This window comes from Solea solea, chromosome 6 (assembly GCF_958295425.1).
Source record: "Solea solea chromosome 6, fSolSol10.1, whole genome shotgun sequence".
Taxonomy (NCBI): Eukaryota; Metazoa; Chordata; class Actinopteri; order Pleuronectiformes; family Soleidae; genus Solea; species Solea solea.
Window position 1 is genome coordinate 18,933,678 of NC_081139.1, and position 14,328 is coordinate 18,948,005.

Genomic DNA, 14,328 nt, shown 5'->3' on the forward strand with positions numbered 1-14,328 from the left:
TTCACTTGATTACGTCAACTTCTATCTAACGCCCCCACCCCTTCCTTGGAAGTGAGTTGAGGTGATAGATGGCACAGCCTCTCTGAAATATTCAAGCCTCTCTTGGCAAAGGCACCGAGTCATTTCCACAGTGTGGGTTTTGGACAGCGCTCTGGCTTTGGTTTCTCTTCTCTTATTCACTGAATTCATTTTCCTGACATAATGTCCGACTGTGGAGCCAAGACTCATGTTTGTAGTTAAAACCACATGACTGCCTTCACCCTTAACTTGTATTGCCAATTAAAATGCCAAAATTATTACCGACATAAGCATTTTTGGTGCATAGTTGTAGTAGTTGTCATATGTTATAGTGAAGACACACGATAACAACTTCAGCAGGTTGAATTAGCCTTTACTCTTATATATATATTTTTTTTTATATATAGTATTTATTATCATTGCACACAGGAGAAGGAAAAAGAAATGTGAACATGGATGCATATTTAGATAGGAGCGGGGGGATTGGGTAGGAAACCCAGCCCTTCCCAGGATTTGAACCAGCTACCTTCTCATTCATTTTGTCTTGGCCATAGCCAGAGTACGTGCAAAAGGGAATAAAAGGTAATTGAGGGAAAATACTAGCGACAAAAAGGGTTCATCATGTGGACCCCAATGCAATCAATTATAGCAGAAAAAAACTTCCCCTCATGCAAAATCACTTTGTGATGCTACCTCCCTAAAATAAGGCTTGAAGAGTTTAGGCAGCATCCTGTGGAATAAAACCCCTATTAAAGGTGATGATTGTTCAATAAAAACTAAAGTTCTCAAAGTTAAACTTGAACTTAAAATAAAATAAAATGCTGTAAATTTCTGTTGTTGCATTATGGTTAAATAAACATGTTCCTGTTTAAGAAAGTTGAGTGAGGGAAATCAAATTAAAAATCAACAAAAAGCTAACAGACAAAAGTGTACTATTTAAAATGACTCAGTGTCAATAGACAGCTGCACTGTAGTTAATAATAGATGTTACTCAAACAGGAGCAATTAATATATTCACCAATGGATTAATATCAGTGGTTTAGTGTTACAGTAAATAGATGCACATGTTGGAAAATTCTTCACCTTTAATCTGCAATTAGAGTATAATCTCTTTGGCTTTGCACCCAGGATGTAATGAAAACCTACAAACTGTGAGGTGATAATCTTTTATTCAAACAAAGGCTAAAATATTTAAATATTTATTTCGATTTTTATCGTATAATTAAAATGTTTTATCAACTTGTTACTGATCACAACGATAACCACAACCTATGTATAGGCTTGTTCTAATAATGATAATAATAATAATAATAATAATAATAATAATAATAGCAATAATAAATCCATGTCTGGATCGCTACTAAAGTCTATTATCTTCTTTCTTGGGTCACAGACTTTAGTCAATCAAAATACCAAACTTTTTGAGTTATGTTGCACACAATTAGATACACAAACCTGGATAAAGCATAAACGTCGCTAAAGAGCAAAAAAGTGAAACACTTAATTTGCTAGGAAAATAAATTCTAAATCACCTGCATTATTCATTCACTACAGCCTCATATTGATAACATTCCTACATTTAAAGGTGTAAAATTGAGGTGAAATCATTTCCATTTGACAGAAATTGAAGATAAAAAGATTCTACTCTAAAAAAAAATAATTGCCTGATGGTTGTGCAAATTGTTGTTTTGCATTATTTCAGAATTAGTCTATTATATTAATATGAGGAGTTGGGCCAGCTCCACCATGTTATTAGATTAGCCCAGGACAAACTAAATATCTTATTTTAAGTTTTTTATAATAAGTGAAGGAGAACTGCATAGGTTTGGAACGTCATCTGCAACACCCAACATCATCAATAAATTGTACACACTGTGCCTTTAACTGAAACAAAACCACAACTGTGACCTCGCTGTGAACTACACTGTTTTATTAATTCATCAGTAAAACACTTTTGCAACAATTAAAGACTGTTCAGTGACGTCATAGCTGAGCTAGCGTTGTCTGCAGTGATGAATCACTGATGATACACATGTGTGCCCTCCCTCGCCCCATGAGTTGCTTTTTTCACCCCCCACCCCTCTGGAGGGGAGGGTCGTGTCACGCCCACAATCAGCCTGACTGCAGTGGAGGACCATAAATAAAACCCAGATAACGACAGGGTGAGAGACATTAGTCCCAGTCTGAGCTGGACACTCACTGAAGACACAGTCAAAGACACAGCAGTCATGACTCAAGGTAAGAGAACATTAAGTTTTCATTCATTTGTAAAAAAAAAAAATAAGGTTTTATTTTTACTTTTTCTGAAGCTTTACAAGAACTAAAACTGCTCACTGTTACAGGGATAGTTCAGTTTGTGGGGTTGTATGATACATACTTACTGTATGCATAGTCAGTGTGTTACTGTATGTACAATAGACAGCATTCAGTGTGCTGCCTGTTTACAGAGGGAGATGAGAGAAACTTAACTTAACTTAAGTACATTTTATATCAGAAAACTGCTTTTGATATTTAAGTACAGCAAGTGTCAAAAAATAATCCATATTTATTCACTGTGTGTTGAATACATGGAGCTTTTTGAACGTTCTCACAGGTTTACTATGCTGTCAGACGGCAATTTTCTTTGGGAAAATATTTTCTCAACACATTCCTACAGTATGTGCACAAGCACAACAATATAGACGCAGCATTGATGATGAAGATGATGATAATGCAAATCAGCTGTTTTGGTTATAACTTCAAATAGTGAATTCACAGCATGGTAAATCAATTGAAGGATTCCAAATGTCATTGACACTTTTAATGTGTTATTATTTAACAGGTGGGGCCTTGTACAACAAGTTATGTCTGCTTTTCCTCTTAATCATGAATCACTACACCTTTAATGCCTTTTATTGACGTGTGCAGTTTTGTTGTTCCTCTCCGTGTAAAATAAGTGAAAGTCATGTTGGGCTTTCACTGTGTGAGAATAACAAAGGTGACAAATGTGAGGTGACGACATCTGTTCACCTCATGCTGCTCTTTCAAGCAAACATTCAGAGATCTAAAGACCAGAGCATCTGAAAAATCTTTCACCCCGATGTTTCAGCGGAGGGCTGTTGCCTTGGGACTTAAATGCCTGTGATAGCAGCTGAGAGCCTCCACCAGCTAGCTGCAGTTATCTTTACACACACACACACACACACACACACACAACAAATAGTTTGCTTTAAGTCCTTGCAAACTCATTCAAACATCCCAAACCTGCAGTTTCACTCATCATTGTCATCAGACGTCACATTATAGCTGTCATATTTAAAATATTTTTGACATTTTATGGACCCAGGCAACTAATCAATTTATCAAGACAAATATGACGGATTGATCAATCATTAGGCAAGACAGCTTTATTTATATTAACAATGGTACAAGGGCAAATCAATGTGCTTTACATTATAAACAAATTTCAAATTTTGGAAACATTAAAATGTACAATTTCAACCAAACCCAATTATAACTGGAGCAATGGAGCACAAACTATGATTGTGCAGCATGAAACAACAATTTAAGTGCTGATAAAAATGCTTTAAAAGAGCTCAATCATAAACATATGAGAAAAAGCAGTGTTTTTAACCTGGATTTAAAAATATTCACATTTGGTGTTGATTTCGCTTCCAATGGGAGTTTGTTCCACTTTTGTGCAGCAAAACAACTAAATGCTGCTTCACCATGTTTGATTTAAACTCTGTGGTCAACTATCTGACCTGAGTCAGTTGATCTCAGAGCTCTACAAGGTGTAACTTCTTTTAATATGTCATTATTATATGTATTCTGGACCTAAACCATTTTGGGATTTGTTGACGAACAGCAGCAGAACTTTAAAGTCTATTCTAAGTGACTGGAAGCCAGTGTAAAGACTCTAAAACTGGAGCAATGTGCTCTGATCTTTTCGTTCTAGTTAAAACTCGAGCTGCAGCGTTCTGAACGAGTTGCAGCTGTTTAAAGCTTCGTTGCAGCCGACATTGGTTTAATCTTTCATAGAGACTTTAATTTTATTCATTAAGAAATACGAATGTGGAAAATAAATGTGTCTTTTTTTAACACCTTTGCAGAATGTGTATATATAGATGAATAGACAGTAGAAGTGTCTGTGATGAAGTCCATGAATCAGCATGGGTGTTACCTGCAGGAATGAAAAGTTCTTTTTCTTATGTTGGTTGTTTTTGTATTTATTTTTCCAGGATTTAAAGTCGACCCATGTTGACACCAATGACATTTAGTTTTACTTGCCTTATTAGGCTCATGCTGGCGTCATTGCTGCCAGAGTCGGCTGCTTTGTGGGAGTTAGTGGGAGCGAGGAGTGGGCATGCGAATTATGTAAAGCTGAGTGAAGGAGTCAAGGTCACGGCTGAGGAATCTCTGCCTTCTGCTTTTTATATCAGATCGTTGAGCTGCTGCAAGTTATGTGACCCTATAGAATACACTGGCGGCTAATGAAATGTATTCACTTTGGCTTCGCACCACTTATGCACACCATCTGGAACAGAGCACAACGGCTTCACCTCAAAAGACTTATACTGTAACTGTGAAGTTTGGAAGCAAATCAAACTGAAGTTCCTTTACACCGCTCATGAAACCACAGTAAGGCTGTAAGGCAAATCATTACAGAGGGGATGAGGTCATTCATCTCATTGCATCATCAGGTTCTGGGTCACAGTCTTTCATATGTTATTCATCATTGTTTTTACATTGTGGACAGCTGAGCATCTGTTTCAATGGATATATTACCTTGTGTTTTGGGGTGTGATTAAAAGCTCACTGCTCCAAAAGAAAAAGAAAACAACATAATCTTAATAACTTGAATACATACCAAGTATTTATCTAATTAGTATATTGTTCAACGCAAACCCTGTGCCATCAAATGTAAACACCAAAGTCTTCTGCCTCCAAACCTCCAGCTGACTTTGGATAGGTATAGCATTATAGTCATCTTGAAAGCATTTATCACAATTGGAAACACAAACAAGACCCTCATGGTTAGTGGCCCAAGGTTAAGATTAGTAAAATCTTAGAGCCTTGAGAAGTAGAGGAATGACCCCCCACGGAATTCATGTAAAACAGCAGGAAGTGTTTGCAGCTTTGTCTTTGTTTACTTAAGTCAAGCCCAGCCGTGACTCCACCACTTCCTGCCCGTTTCCAGGACTTTTCTTTTCTGAACTAAGGTACGACTTTTGGGAGAGACACTGACCTGTGGATTATTCAGTAGTGTTTCTTGTAGTTTTCCTACAAACAAGAAGTCCAATGAAGGGATTCACTAAGTCACACTTAGTGCAGTGGAGAGAGGGAGGGGATTTATGTTGGCACGTTTCATTGGAAGTAACTGTCTGTGTGTCTATTCTCCTCCTGTCACAGTAAGTTCATAGAAAACCTTGTGTGACACATTTTACCATAAATGACTGCATGCGTAAGTCCACATAATTTGCTGCGGTTGTTAACCACCTTTACAAATATTTAACCAAGGAAGGAAAGAAGCACACTTTTAGAAAATGTAAAAAAAAAAACATATTCAGTGATGCTGCATCATCATCAACAACAAACAAACAAACCACCTTTTACTGTCAGGTGAGGTGAAGGATGAAGAGGCCAACTGACATAACAAACAACATAAGGAAATCTAAACTCTCATTAAATGTAGTTTATAGTTCTCCACAAGTCTGTTGTGAAAGTCCAAGCGTCTCTGTCCCACACCTGCTAAACATTTTACAGCTCCATGAAGACTTTACTGTGGCCATTGAAATACTCCATAAACTTATATCCTCCTATTGGAATAAGGAAGCATGGGCGAGCAGAAAACAGATGTAGTGCATATGTTTTACACAGTGTAAAACAATTCAAGAATATGAAATTGAAAATGTTCCTCTCCAACACTTGAATAAGGCTGCAAGAATAAAGTATATATGATAGTGCATGAAAGCGGCATTTGTTTTAATGTTTTCTTCTTCTTTATTCCTTCAATGAAGTTCTGGATATCGAACGCTGTGACCTGGAGAGTGAATTCAACAACACTGACCATCGCACTGATCTCAACGGTGTAGATCGTCTGATCGTGAGAAGAGGCCAAGTGTTCACAATCAGCCTGTATCTTCGCTCCGGGAATTATCAGCCAGGACTCAGCTCACTTGACTTTGTTGCAGAAACAGGTATAACTCCTTCAGTAACTCTATACTTATCATAATCTCTAATCATCATATTCTAATATCTGCCAATGACAATCTGTGTTTGAGTTACTGAAACAAATGTTAAAGGAGAAAGTTGGAAAAGGGACCTGGAGTTGTTATTTCACAAAGCTATGCAGGCTCACCTGAGTGGCTTAGTGGAAGCCACACGAGCACTATGTAACAAGGAGTTACACAGTGGAGCTTTACAAACAAGAGGAATTTCTGACCTTTTACTGTTGGGTTCAAAGTTATGTTTATAATGACCTTGCAATGAGGGGGAAATATGGAAAACACTGTTTGCATCATGTCCTTGCACTGAGAAAAAGGAAGGAAGGGAAAGAGGGAATTTTCCCTTTTCTCTCATCAGTTGCACTGCTACTGCCTTTTACTTTGAAAGCACTTCCATTACTTGCAAGAGGTTCTGTTGTTGTTTCCATTGTTAAGCTCAACCTCTCCCTCAAAGCTGTGCGGGTAGATTTTGCTGTTATTGTTGGGAGCCCCAGATACTTTGATTCCGAGAATATGAAAAAAAAAATACACTGCAAAAAAATCTCTTCTCTTCTCACTCCTCTCCACTCTTAATATTTGGATAAAGTTGTCATGTAGCGTTTGATAAGACAGTGGTTGCTCGCCATGCACAACAGGAAACCATGTGAATAATCACAGATAACATTATCAGCCTTTTTAAAGTCAAGTACATTTTAATGGGTTGGAGAGGAATCATCAGGCCCACCCATTGAGAAGGACATCAGACATCATTCCTGTCCTTTATGAATGATTTTAAATTCATGTATTTTTTTTTTACACAATGTACCTTTAAAAGAATTCAAAGATCTAATGTGGGAGACATGACACTTAATTAGGTACCATTATATAGTTATTCTGTCCGTACATGAGAACATTCCTCAGATGTTTGCTCTAAATTTAACATGGTTTGGGAAAAGTCCCATTCCCACACATGCAGGATTCTAATATCTTCTGTCGCTGTTGTGCAGGTCCTCAGCCACATGAGCAGTATGGCACCAGGGCTGTATTTGGTCTGTCTGCCAACGTTGACACTTCCCGCTGGAGCGCCGCTATCATCAGTCCTCCTGGGGACACGGTGGCCGTGTCCATCTGCTGCGCCCCCGATGCCCCTATAGGCCGCTACACACTGACCCTGGGTCATTCAGCGCGGATCGAGTTCATTCTGCTCTTTAACCCCTGGTGCCCAGGTGAGTGAACAGACCATATGTCATGTTGTCATGCCATGAATCCTGTGTTCTTCTCCAAAGTGCTTTGTTGATCATGTTTCATGCCAGAATGGGATCATGACGGCAGATATTCAGGAGCCGTGGTGACATGATTTTACTGGAGGTACAAGGCTGCAAGTTCACCATGATTTCAAAAGGAGTAGTTTGACATTTTGGGAATCGTTTACATGAGACAAATCACTCCAGTCTTGTTTCTTTTTCATAAATGTAAAGTCACTTAAGCAGCTGTTGGCTTGGCATAGCGTTAAGACCTGAATTTAGAAGGGTACCAGGTAGTCTGGCTCTTTCTTTCTAGTTAAAAAACCTTTGTGCAAGCATCCTAAAAAGGTCCAGTGTGTATGGACAAATGACACCTAATGATGAGACAGTTCCTCCACTTACCCAGTCCTTTCATCAGGGAACTGTTAGGGCCTTCACCTACCCAAAAGAATTTAAACACTCACAACACTCCATTCTTCCTTTCTCTCTCTCTCTCTCTCTCTGCTGCTTCCTCTTCCTCCTTTATTTGTTTAGGAATTGTGTTTATGTGGGCAGAGCCATCTGTTCATTTATGCTGCCATAGATGGTGTTGCAAGATGTTGGTCTTGATTAAAGCAAGCCTTTGCCTTAAGTACATATTAAAAGGCAAATTCTTAGGCTTTCATTCAAACAGATTGTACTTGCATACAAACTCAAGAGTTGTATATTAAATGCCTATATATAATAAACTCTAAACATATCTTGTTTTTTTTATACAAAAAAAGTGCAATTTTACTTTAGATACAAAAAGATAAGGCCACAATGTGTGGATTCCCCCTGATTCTACAGTGTTAGGAAAGCTAAAACTCATATAGAATGAACATGTATGAGACTATATGACCTTCTGATCTTTCCCAGCACGAAAGTGTCCTAAAGCAAGGAGCTATTCTTAAAGGAAACAATGCTGTAAATACGTATGTATTTTTGTCTCCAATGCTAAAGCCTACCAGCCTACTACATGTCCACCAGTTTGGACATGCAGGGGGACAGACGTTGTACTGATGGTAATGTGTCCTGGTCACAGGTGATGCAGTTTACATGGAGGATGAGCAGAGTTTGGCAGAATACGTCTTGTCTCAGGATGGGATCATTTTCCGAGGAAGTTACAAGCATCCCATAGCTACTCCCTGGAACTTTGGCCAGGTACGAACACCAACACCGATGCTGTTCTCCTCACACAACATCATCATGCATGCTAAGACAAGCAGGCAAGCCAACATCGTGCTGGAGTAATGAAGGAGTGTGTTGACTCTGATAACAGGGCAATAGCCACTTATCACATGACTAATGTGTTCCAGAACTGAAATGCCGAACTGTAACTCCCGATGAAATTAAATATGTATGTCTTACAGCAGGCAGTCTCATTTAGCCTCTGAAAAATTGTTATCTTTTTGTCCATGTTTTCTTATATAGCTGATACAGCTGAACTTAGCATTAATAGTGGGTTGCTTTCTCCCAAAACAACAAACACTATTTGCTGGGTTTTTACATTTGTTTCAAAACTTGACAAAAAGGGACATGCCTTCAAGTTGACTAAGAGCGAACGTAAAGTATATTTTCCTTTTTTTTCAGTTTGAAAGTGGGATTCTTGACATCTGTCTGAGGATTCTGGATATGAATCCTAAATGTCTGAAAAATCCTGGCAAAGACTGCTCAGGCAGGAGAAATCCTATCTATGTGTCCAGAGTGCTCAGCGCTATGGTGAGACATGTTTATTTTCTGATTCTTGTGCACTTTTCTGTTTAGAAATAATTTATTTAATATTAATAGTACACTCCTTTCCTTTCAGGTGAATTGCAATGATGACAAAGGGGTGTTGCTGGGAAAATGGACAGATGGTTATGAAGGAGGTGTGAGCCCGTTGTTCTGGAGAGGCAGTGTGGAGATTCTGCGCAACTGGGACACGCAAGCTTGTCAACCTGTGCGCTATGGACAGTGCTGGGTGTTTGCTGCAGTGGCCTGCTCAGGTAAGATAGAGCAGAGTGCAGTTTGGCAGTCTATCACTGAACAGCAAACTTGATTTGTATCAAACAGATGCAACATATCGTGTAATGTAAGGTTTTTGTTTTTTTTTATTCCCTGTCAGTTTTCAGAGCTCTTGGCATTCCCTGCCGAGTCGTCACCAACTACATGTCAGCCCACGACACCAACAGCAACCTGGTTATTGAACGCTTCATCAATGAAAATGGAGAACTCATTCAGTCCAGAGAAATGATCTGGTAAGTACGCAAACGGTATATGTATGTTGTACCACAGCATGGATTTGAGGCACATACATTACAGTAAGAAATTATGTAAAGTTAACAAATGTAGATTTATGCGTCATATTAATGCAAACCATATAAAAAATGATAATTCATTTTAATCCACTGCACCTTATGTAAATAGTTTGTGTTTGTGTTACTGTACAAGTGTTAAGTGAAATTAAAAAACAAACAAACTTTGAAATCTACTTCATTTTTGGCAATTGTAAATTAAATTAAATATTTCTTAGGGAATAAGGAGACATTTGTAAAATTCCCCTGATTTGACCATTAAAGCTCTAGTGTGTAACATTTAAAACTGGTACTTTGCCAAATTCGTTGACACAATGCTGATTTATTACCAGTTACTCTGATGTCCACAGGGGGCGACACTGGAGCTTTAACTGGAGATAAATACTGTATACTTAATGTTAACATCAACAGAAGAGATTTACACCATTGTGGGTTAGTTGTGCTTAAATCAGCTTTTTAGTTAATGACACCTGAAGAAGAGCAGGCAGGCAGTGTTATGATTAAATGGTCACAAAAGACAGATAAGTGTAAATACAGGAATCAAGTTGATGGTGTGTAATAAATCCATAGGAACTATCACTGCTGGGTGGAGAGCTGGATGACCAGGCCCGACCTTAAACCTGATTTTAATGGCTGGCAGGCCAGCGACCCTACACCTCAGGAGAAAAGTGAAGGTAACAAACTGCACCACGGCATTCATGTTGTTGTTTTCATTCAAAAGGGAAATGCTCATCAAATTTGATCATTTGTCTTTATTTGGGCATTTTCTCTCAGGAGTGTACTGCTGCGGCCCCGTCCCTCTGAGAGCCATCAAGGACGGAGAGCTCTTGTTTAAGTACGATGCCCCATTTGTCTTTGCGGAGGTCAACGCTGATGTCATCACCTCCATGAAGAAGAAAGATGGCAGCACTTCGAAGGTCACTACTACTACAGTAGTGGGCCAGAAAATCAGCACAAAGAGTGTTGGCAGTGACGCCAGAGAGGATATTACTCATCTTTACAAGTATCCCGAAGGTAGGGACACAAATCTAATTCCCAAAATGTCAAAACTATGGATTCATTCCAACTCTTAAAAATACAGTGTGTAAACTTTAAATAAATCACATGCAATCCACACAATGCTGATTACATTCCTGGCATTCCCACGCTGATTTATTTTATGTCAAGACTGACCGAGGCAAAAGGGGGAAGCATGATCGCAGCATAGTGCTGCCGAAGTGAACCTGCAGCAACAGGTTGGAGTATGGTTGAAAGCAGCAAGAAGCACTCATTTAAAGTTTCAGAAGTGGATTCTACTGCTAAAAAACATGGATGTTCAGCAGTATGACGGTATAAACGCTTATGGCAGTTCGTTGTGTGATTTTGTTGCATCCGCATAGGTTCTGATGAAGAGCGGGAGGCTTTCAAGAAAGCCAACCACCAAAACAAGTTGCTCCACCAACAGCAGAATGAAGGGCTGCACCTCACCATCAAGGTGACGGCAGACATGAGGAAGGGCTGCGACTTCGACGTGTTTGCTGTGGTAACGAACAACACGCAAAGCGCGAAGAAGTGCCGCTTGGTGTTTGGCTCCTGCGCCGTGTCCTACAATGGCTTCCTGGGACAAAACTGTGGCTTTAAAGACCTGCTCAATGTTGAACTCTCACCAGGAGGAGGTGAGACCACCAAGCCGACCACGTCGGTGCTTTACATACTAAACTGGTGTTTTTAAACATGTTGTCCCCTGTTTTTCTAGAGAGGCGTGTTCCACTCAGACTGAACTACTCTAAATATGGAGGCCAAATCACTGAGGACAACTTGATTCGTTTGGCGGCTCTGTTGTTTGACTATGCCACCAAAGAGGCAACGCTGGCAGTGAGGAACATTGTGCTGGAGAATCCTGACATTAAAGTCAGAGTGAGTAGACAAAAAAAAACACTTAGGGCACTTTGGTTCAGCTTAGTATCTCCTGCAATTATTGCCCTTTCAATTGTGAAAACTCATTCAACTCACTCAAGCCTCATTTCTGTCAAGCAATACAGTCCAGTTCAGCTCACCATGGTGAGGTTTGGAATGGTAAACCCTGGTATTTCTTGCTATTCATCCTCCGCTATATATATATATATATATATATATATATATATATATATATATATATATATATATATATATATATATATATATAACACAAACGACATTCAATCCACTCTTAGACTGGCCAAGTAATCAACCTGTACCATCCAACGTTTTGGCACAGTTCCGTTGGGTCACGTAGTACGGGGGACAAAGGATGGAGATAGCGACACTGCAGTCCAATGATTAATCAACAGAGAATTGTCACACCAGGTCAACACTGAGAAAACGCTGCAAAACAAGTGTCCCCTGCTCCAATTCTGCCCCACACTTAGTGTTTATTCAGTTTATACTTGAGAGCCTTTGGACACTATTTATACAGTGTACTCTTTTCCGTGGTGAGCTGAACTGCACTAGTCCTGCTCGGTGGAAATGCAACAGGAAATAACACTGAAGCTCACATTCAGCTGTGAGTGATGTCTACAACATATTCTGGCTATAAAAGTTCTGTTTATCATTACAAGCACCTGAGCCCTAATAAACCTGCACTCTGCGGATACTTTGATTGACTAATATCTGGAGGTGGCTGTGCTCTGCAGATCCTGGGTGAACCAAAGATAAGTCGTAAACTGGCAGCAGAGATCACCCTCCACAATCCACTGCCCGAGCGGCTGGAGAACTGCTGCTTCAGCATCGAGGGGGCCAACCTCACCGGGGGCCGTGTGATTTCAGAGAGGTATGAGAGTCTCAATGTAGGAAGAAACTGTAAGTGTATGAAATGCTTGTGTTCTCCATCATGAAGCGGCTAATGTCCTGCACAAGCGCATCAGTCGACTTATCTCGCCCGTACCATTAATTGTATACTTTGGTCGGACCAAGTAGCCAGTCAAAAACGTTGCTTGAATGCAGCTTTGAACTGCATGAGCACGAGATTATATTCCGTACAGTTGTTGGCCAACAGCAGTCATGAAACTGTGAGCATGTTGTACCTCTTGTTTAGTTTAGTCTCCATAATAGTCATAAATGTGTCTGTCAGTGATAATCGATTGTCAAAATATTTATGCAATCGGAGGACTGTGATAAAGTCCTCCCTATGTGTCACAGAAGTAATGTTTAAATATTTATCCCACAGGCTGGGCTCCTCAGTGGGACCAGGGGAAGATGCTAAGGTGAAAATTTACTTCACTCCCAACCACTCTGGCCTGAGAAAGCTGGTGGTCGACTTCAACAGCAGCAAGTTGTGTCACGTCAAAGGCTACAGAAATGTCATCATTGGGAAATAGAGCGTTACAGCCTCTACTCACAGCAGCTTTTTTAATATATTTTTTAGCCATTAAGCAAAGCATGCTTTTGTGCACAGTTTTAATGCATGAAGAACTTTTCCTATTACTATAGGTTTTCATTTTTTTTATGCTGTACATCTGTTTTTATTGAGATTATTTGATTTAAAATGTAACCAGAGAACACTTTGTATTATAAATTTAGGCTGGCTAATATGTGCATGCAAATCTTTTTTTATCCAGAATCTGTACTGTTTCTTCTCACAGTCTGAAGTGAAAGGAATAGTATTTTAAGTACCATGTACCATTTTTTTTATACTTGTGCTGCAATTAAAAGGTCATATTATTATCCCACATTTCATTATTTTGTAGGAGCATTTTCTTCTATGTGTTATGTTTCAGGATTTTGGAAACTAACAAAATAACAAAATACAGCACAAACGCACCTTTATGCTTAAGAACTTAATTAAGGGAGAAACAACACTTGCACAAAAACAACCAACCTAGTATTAGTCAAAACAGAAACTGAAGATGTTTACCCTCTAGTCACAAAACCCCACTGAAGAAGGAGAACTCTCCAACCTGCCTTTATAACCTCCTGCTTGGGCTGATTGCCCTCAGCTGTGGGAGAACACAGGTGCAGCCAATGAATCCTGATTAACCAAGAAAGCTGTGACTTAGAGTCTGAGTCTCAGTCTGTCTGATAAGGAGGTCTCTGTTTTTAAACCATGGCTCCTGTACTGTATTAGCAAAATGAGCATATCTTTAAAGAACTTTCAGTTTCCTTGTCCAGTGTGATTCCCTTTTTCCTCACTGCATGTTCCTTAAAAATAATGTGGATAATATTGATTTTATTATTTTAAAATCCAAGTGTCATTGAGTGAAACACAACGTATAATCACTGAAATAAGACAAAACCAACACGAGAAAGCAGTTGTTTCTCGTTTTAAAACTGCAGTGTGTCATTTTAAAAAAATATATAGTCTTTTATCAAACCATTGTCAAAGTAGTTCATACAATGCTGATTAAGCTCCACACAACTCTCTCTCTGTGTTTGTCAGTAGAGCGGTGTTTGGGTCTTGTGTTGCCCGGCAACATTAACACACTGCACATAGGAAGTGATTTGTTTCATGTCAAGACAGATGGAGGCAACAGCAGCAGTAATGTAAGATGTCTGTATGACTGAAAACACAAAGATACGCCCATAAACCTGCTTAAACAAACGCACCCGTGC

The 14,328-nt window shown here is 39.3% G+C and overlaps 1 protein-coding gene across 1 annotated transcript; it reads left to right on the plus strand.

Annotated features, from left to right (window-relative positions):
- The first annotated feature begins 2,152 nt into the window (after positions 1-2,152).
- On the plus strand, positions 2,153-13,443 carry tgm2b (transglutaminase 2b). Its single transcript, XM_058632663.1, has 13 exons — positions 2,153-2,256; positions 6,018-6,197; positions 7,211-7,429; positions 8,511-8,629; positions 9,059-9,187; positions 9,276-9,453; positions 9,573-9,705; positions 10,333-10,436; positions 10,537-10,776; positions 11,142-11,417; positions 11,498-11,658; positions 12,414-12,550; positions 12,947-13,443. Exons 1-13 carry the CDS (start codon positions 2,247-2,249, stop codon positions 13,095-13,097), a joined length of 2,037 nt encoding a protein of 678 aa, XP_058488646.1. The 5' UTR covers positions 2,153-2,246; the 3' UTR covers positions 13,098-13,443.
- The last annotated feature ends 885 nt before the right edge of the window (positions 13,444-14,328 follow it).

What these genes read in the sequence shown, in the direction of transcription:
- tgm2b (XM_058632663.1), top strand. An exon ending in TGACTTTGTTGCAGAAACAG is followed by an intron (nt 6,198 to 7,210) that starts GTATAACTCCTT and finishes GCTGTTGTGCAG; the next exon opens with GTCCTCAGCCACATGAGCAG. An exon ending in TCTTTACAAGTATCCCGAAG is followed by an intron (nt 10,777 to 11,141) that starts GTAGGGACACAA and finishes GCATCCGCATAG; the next exon opens with GTTCTGATGAAGAGCGGGAG.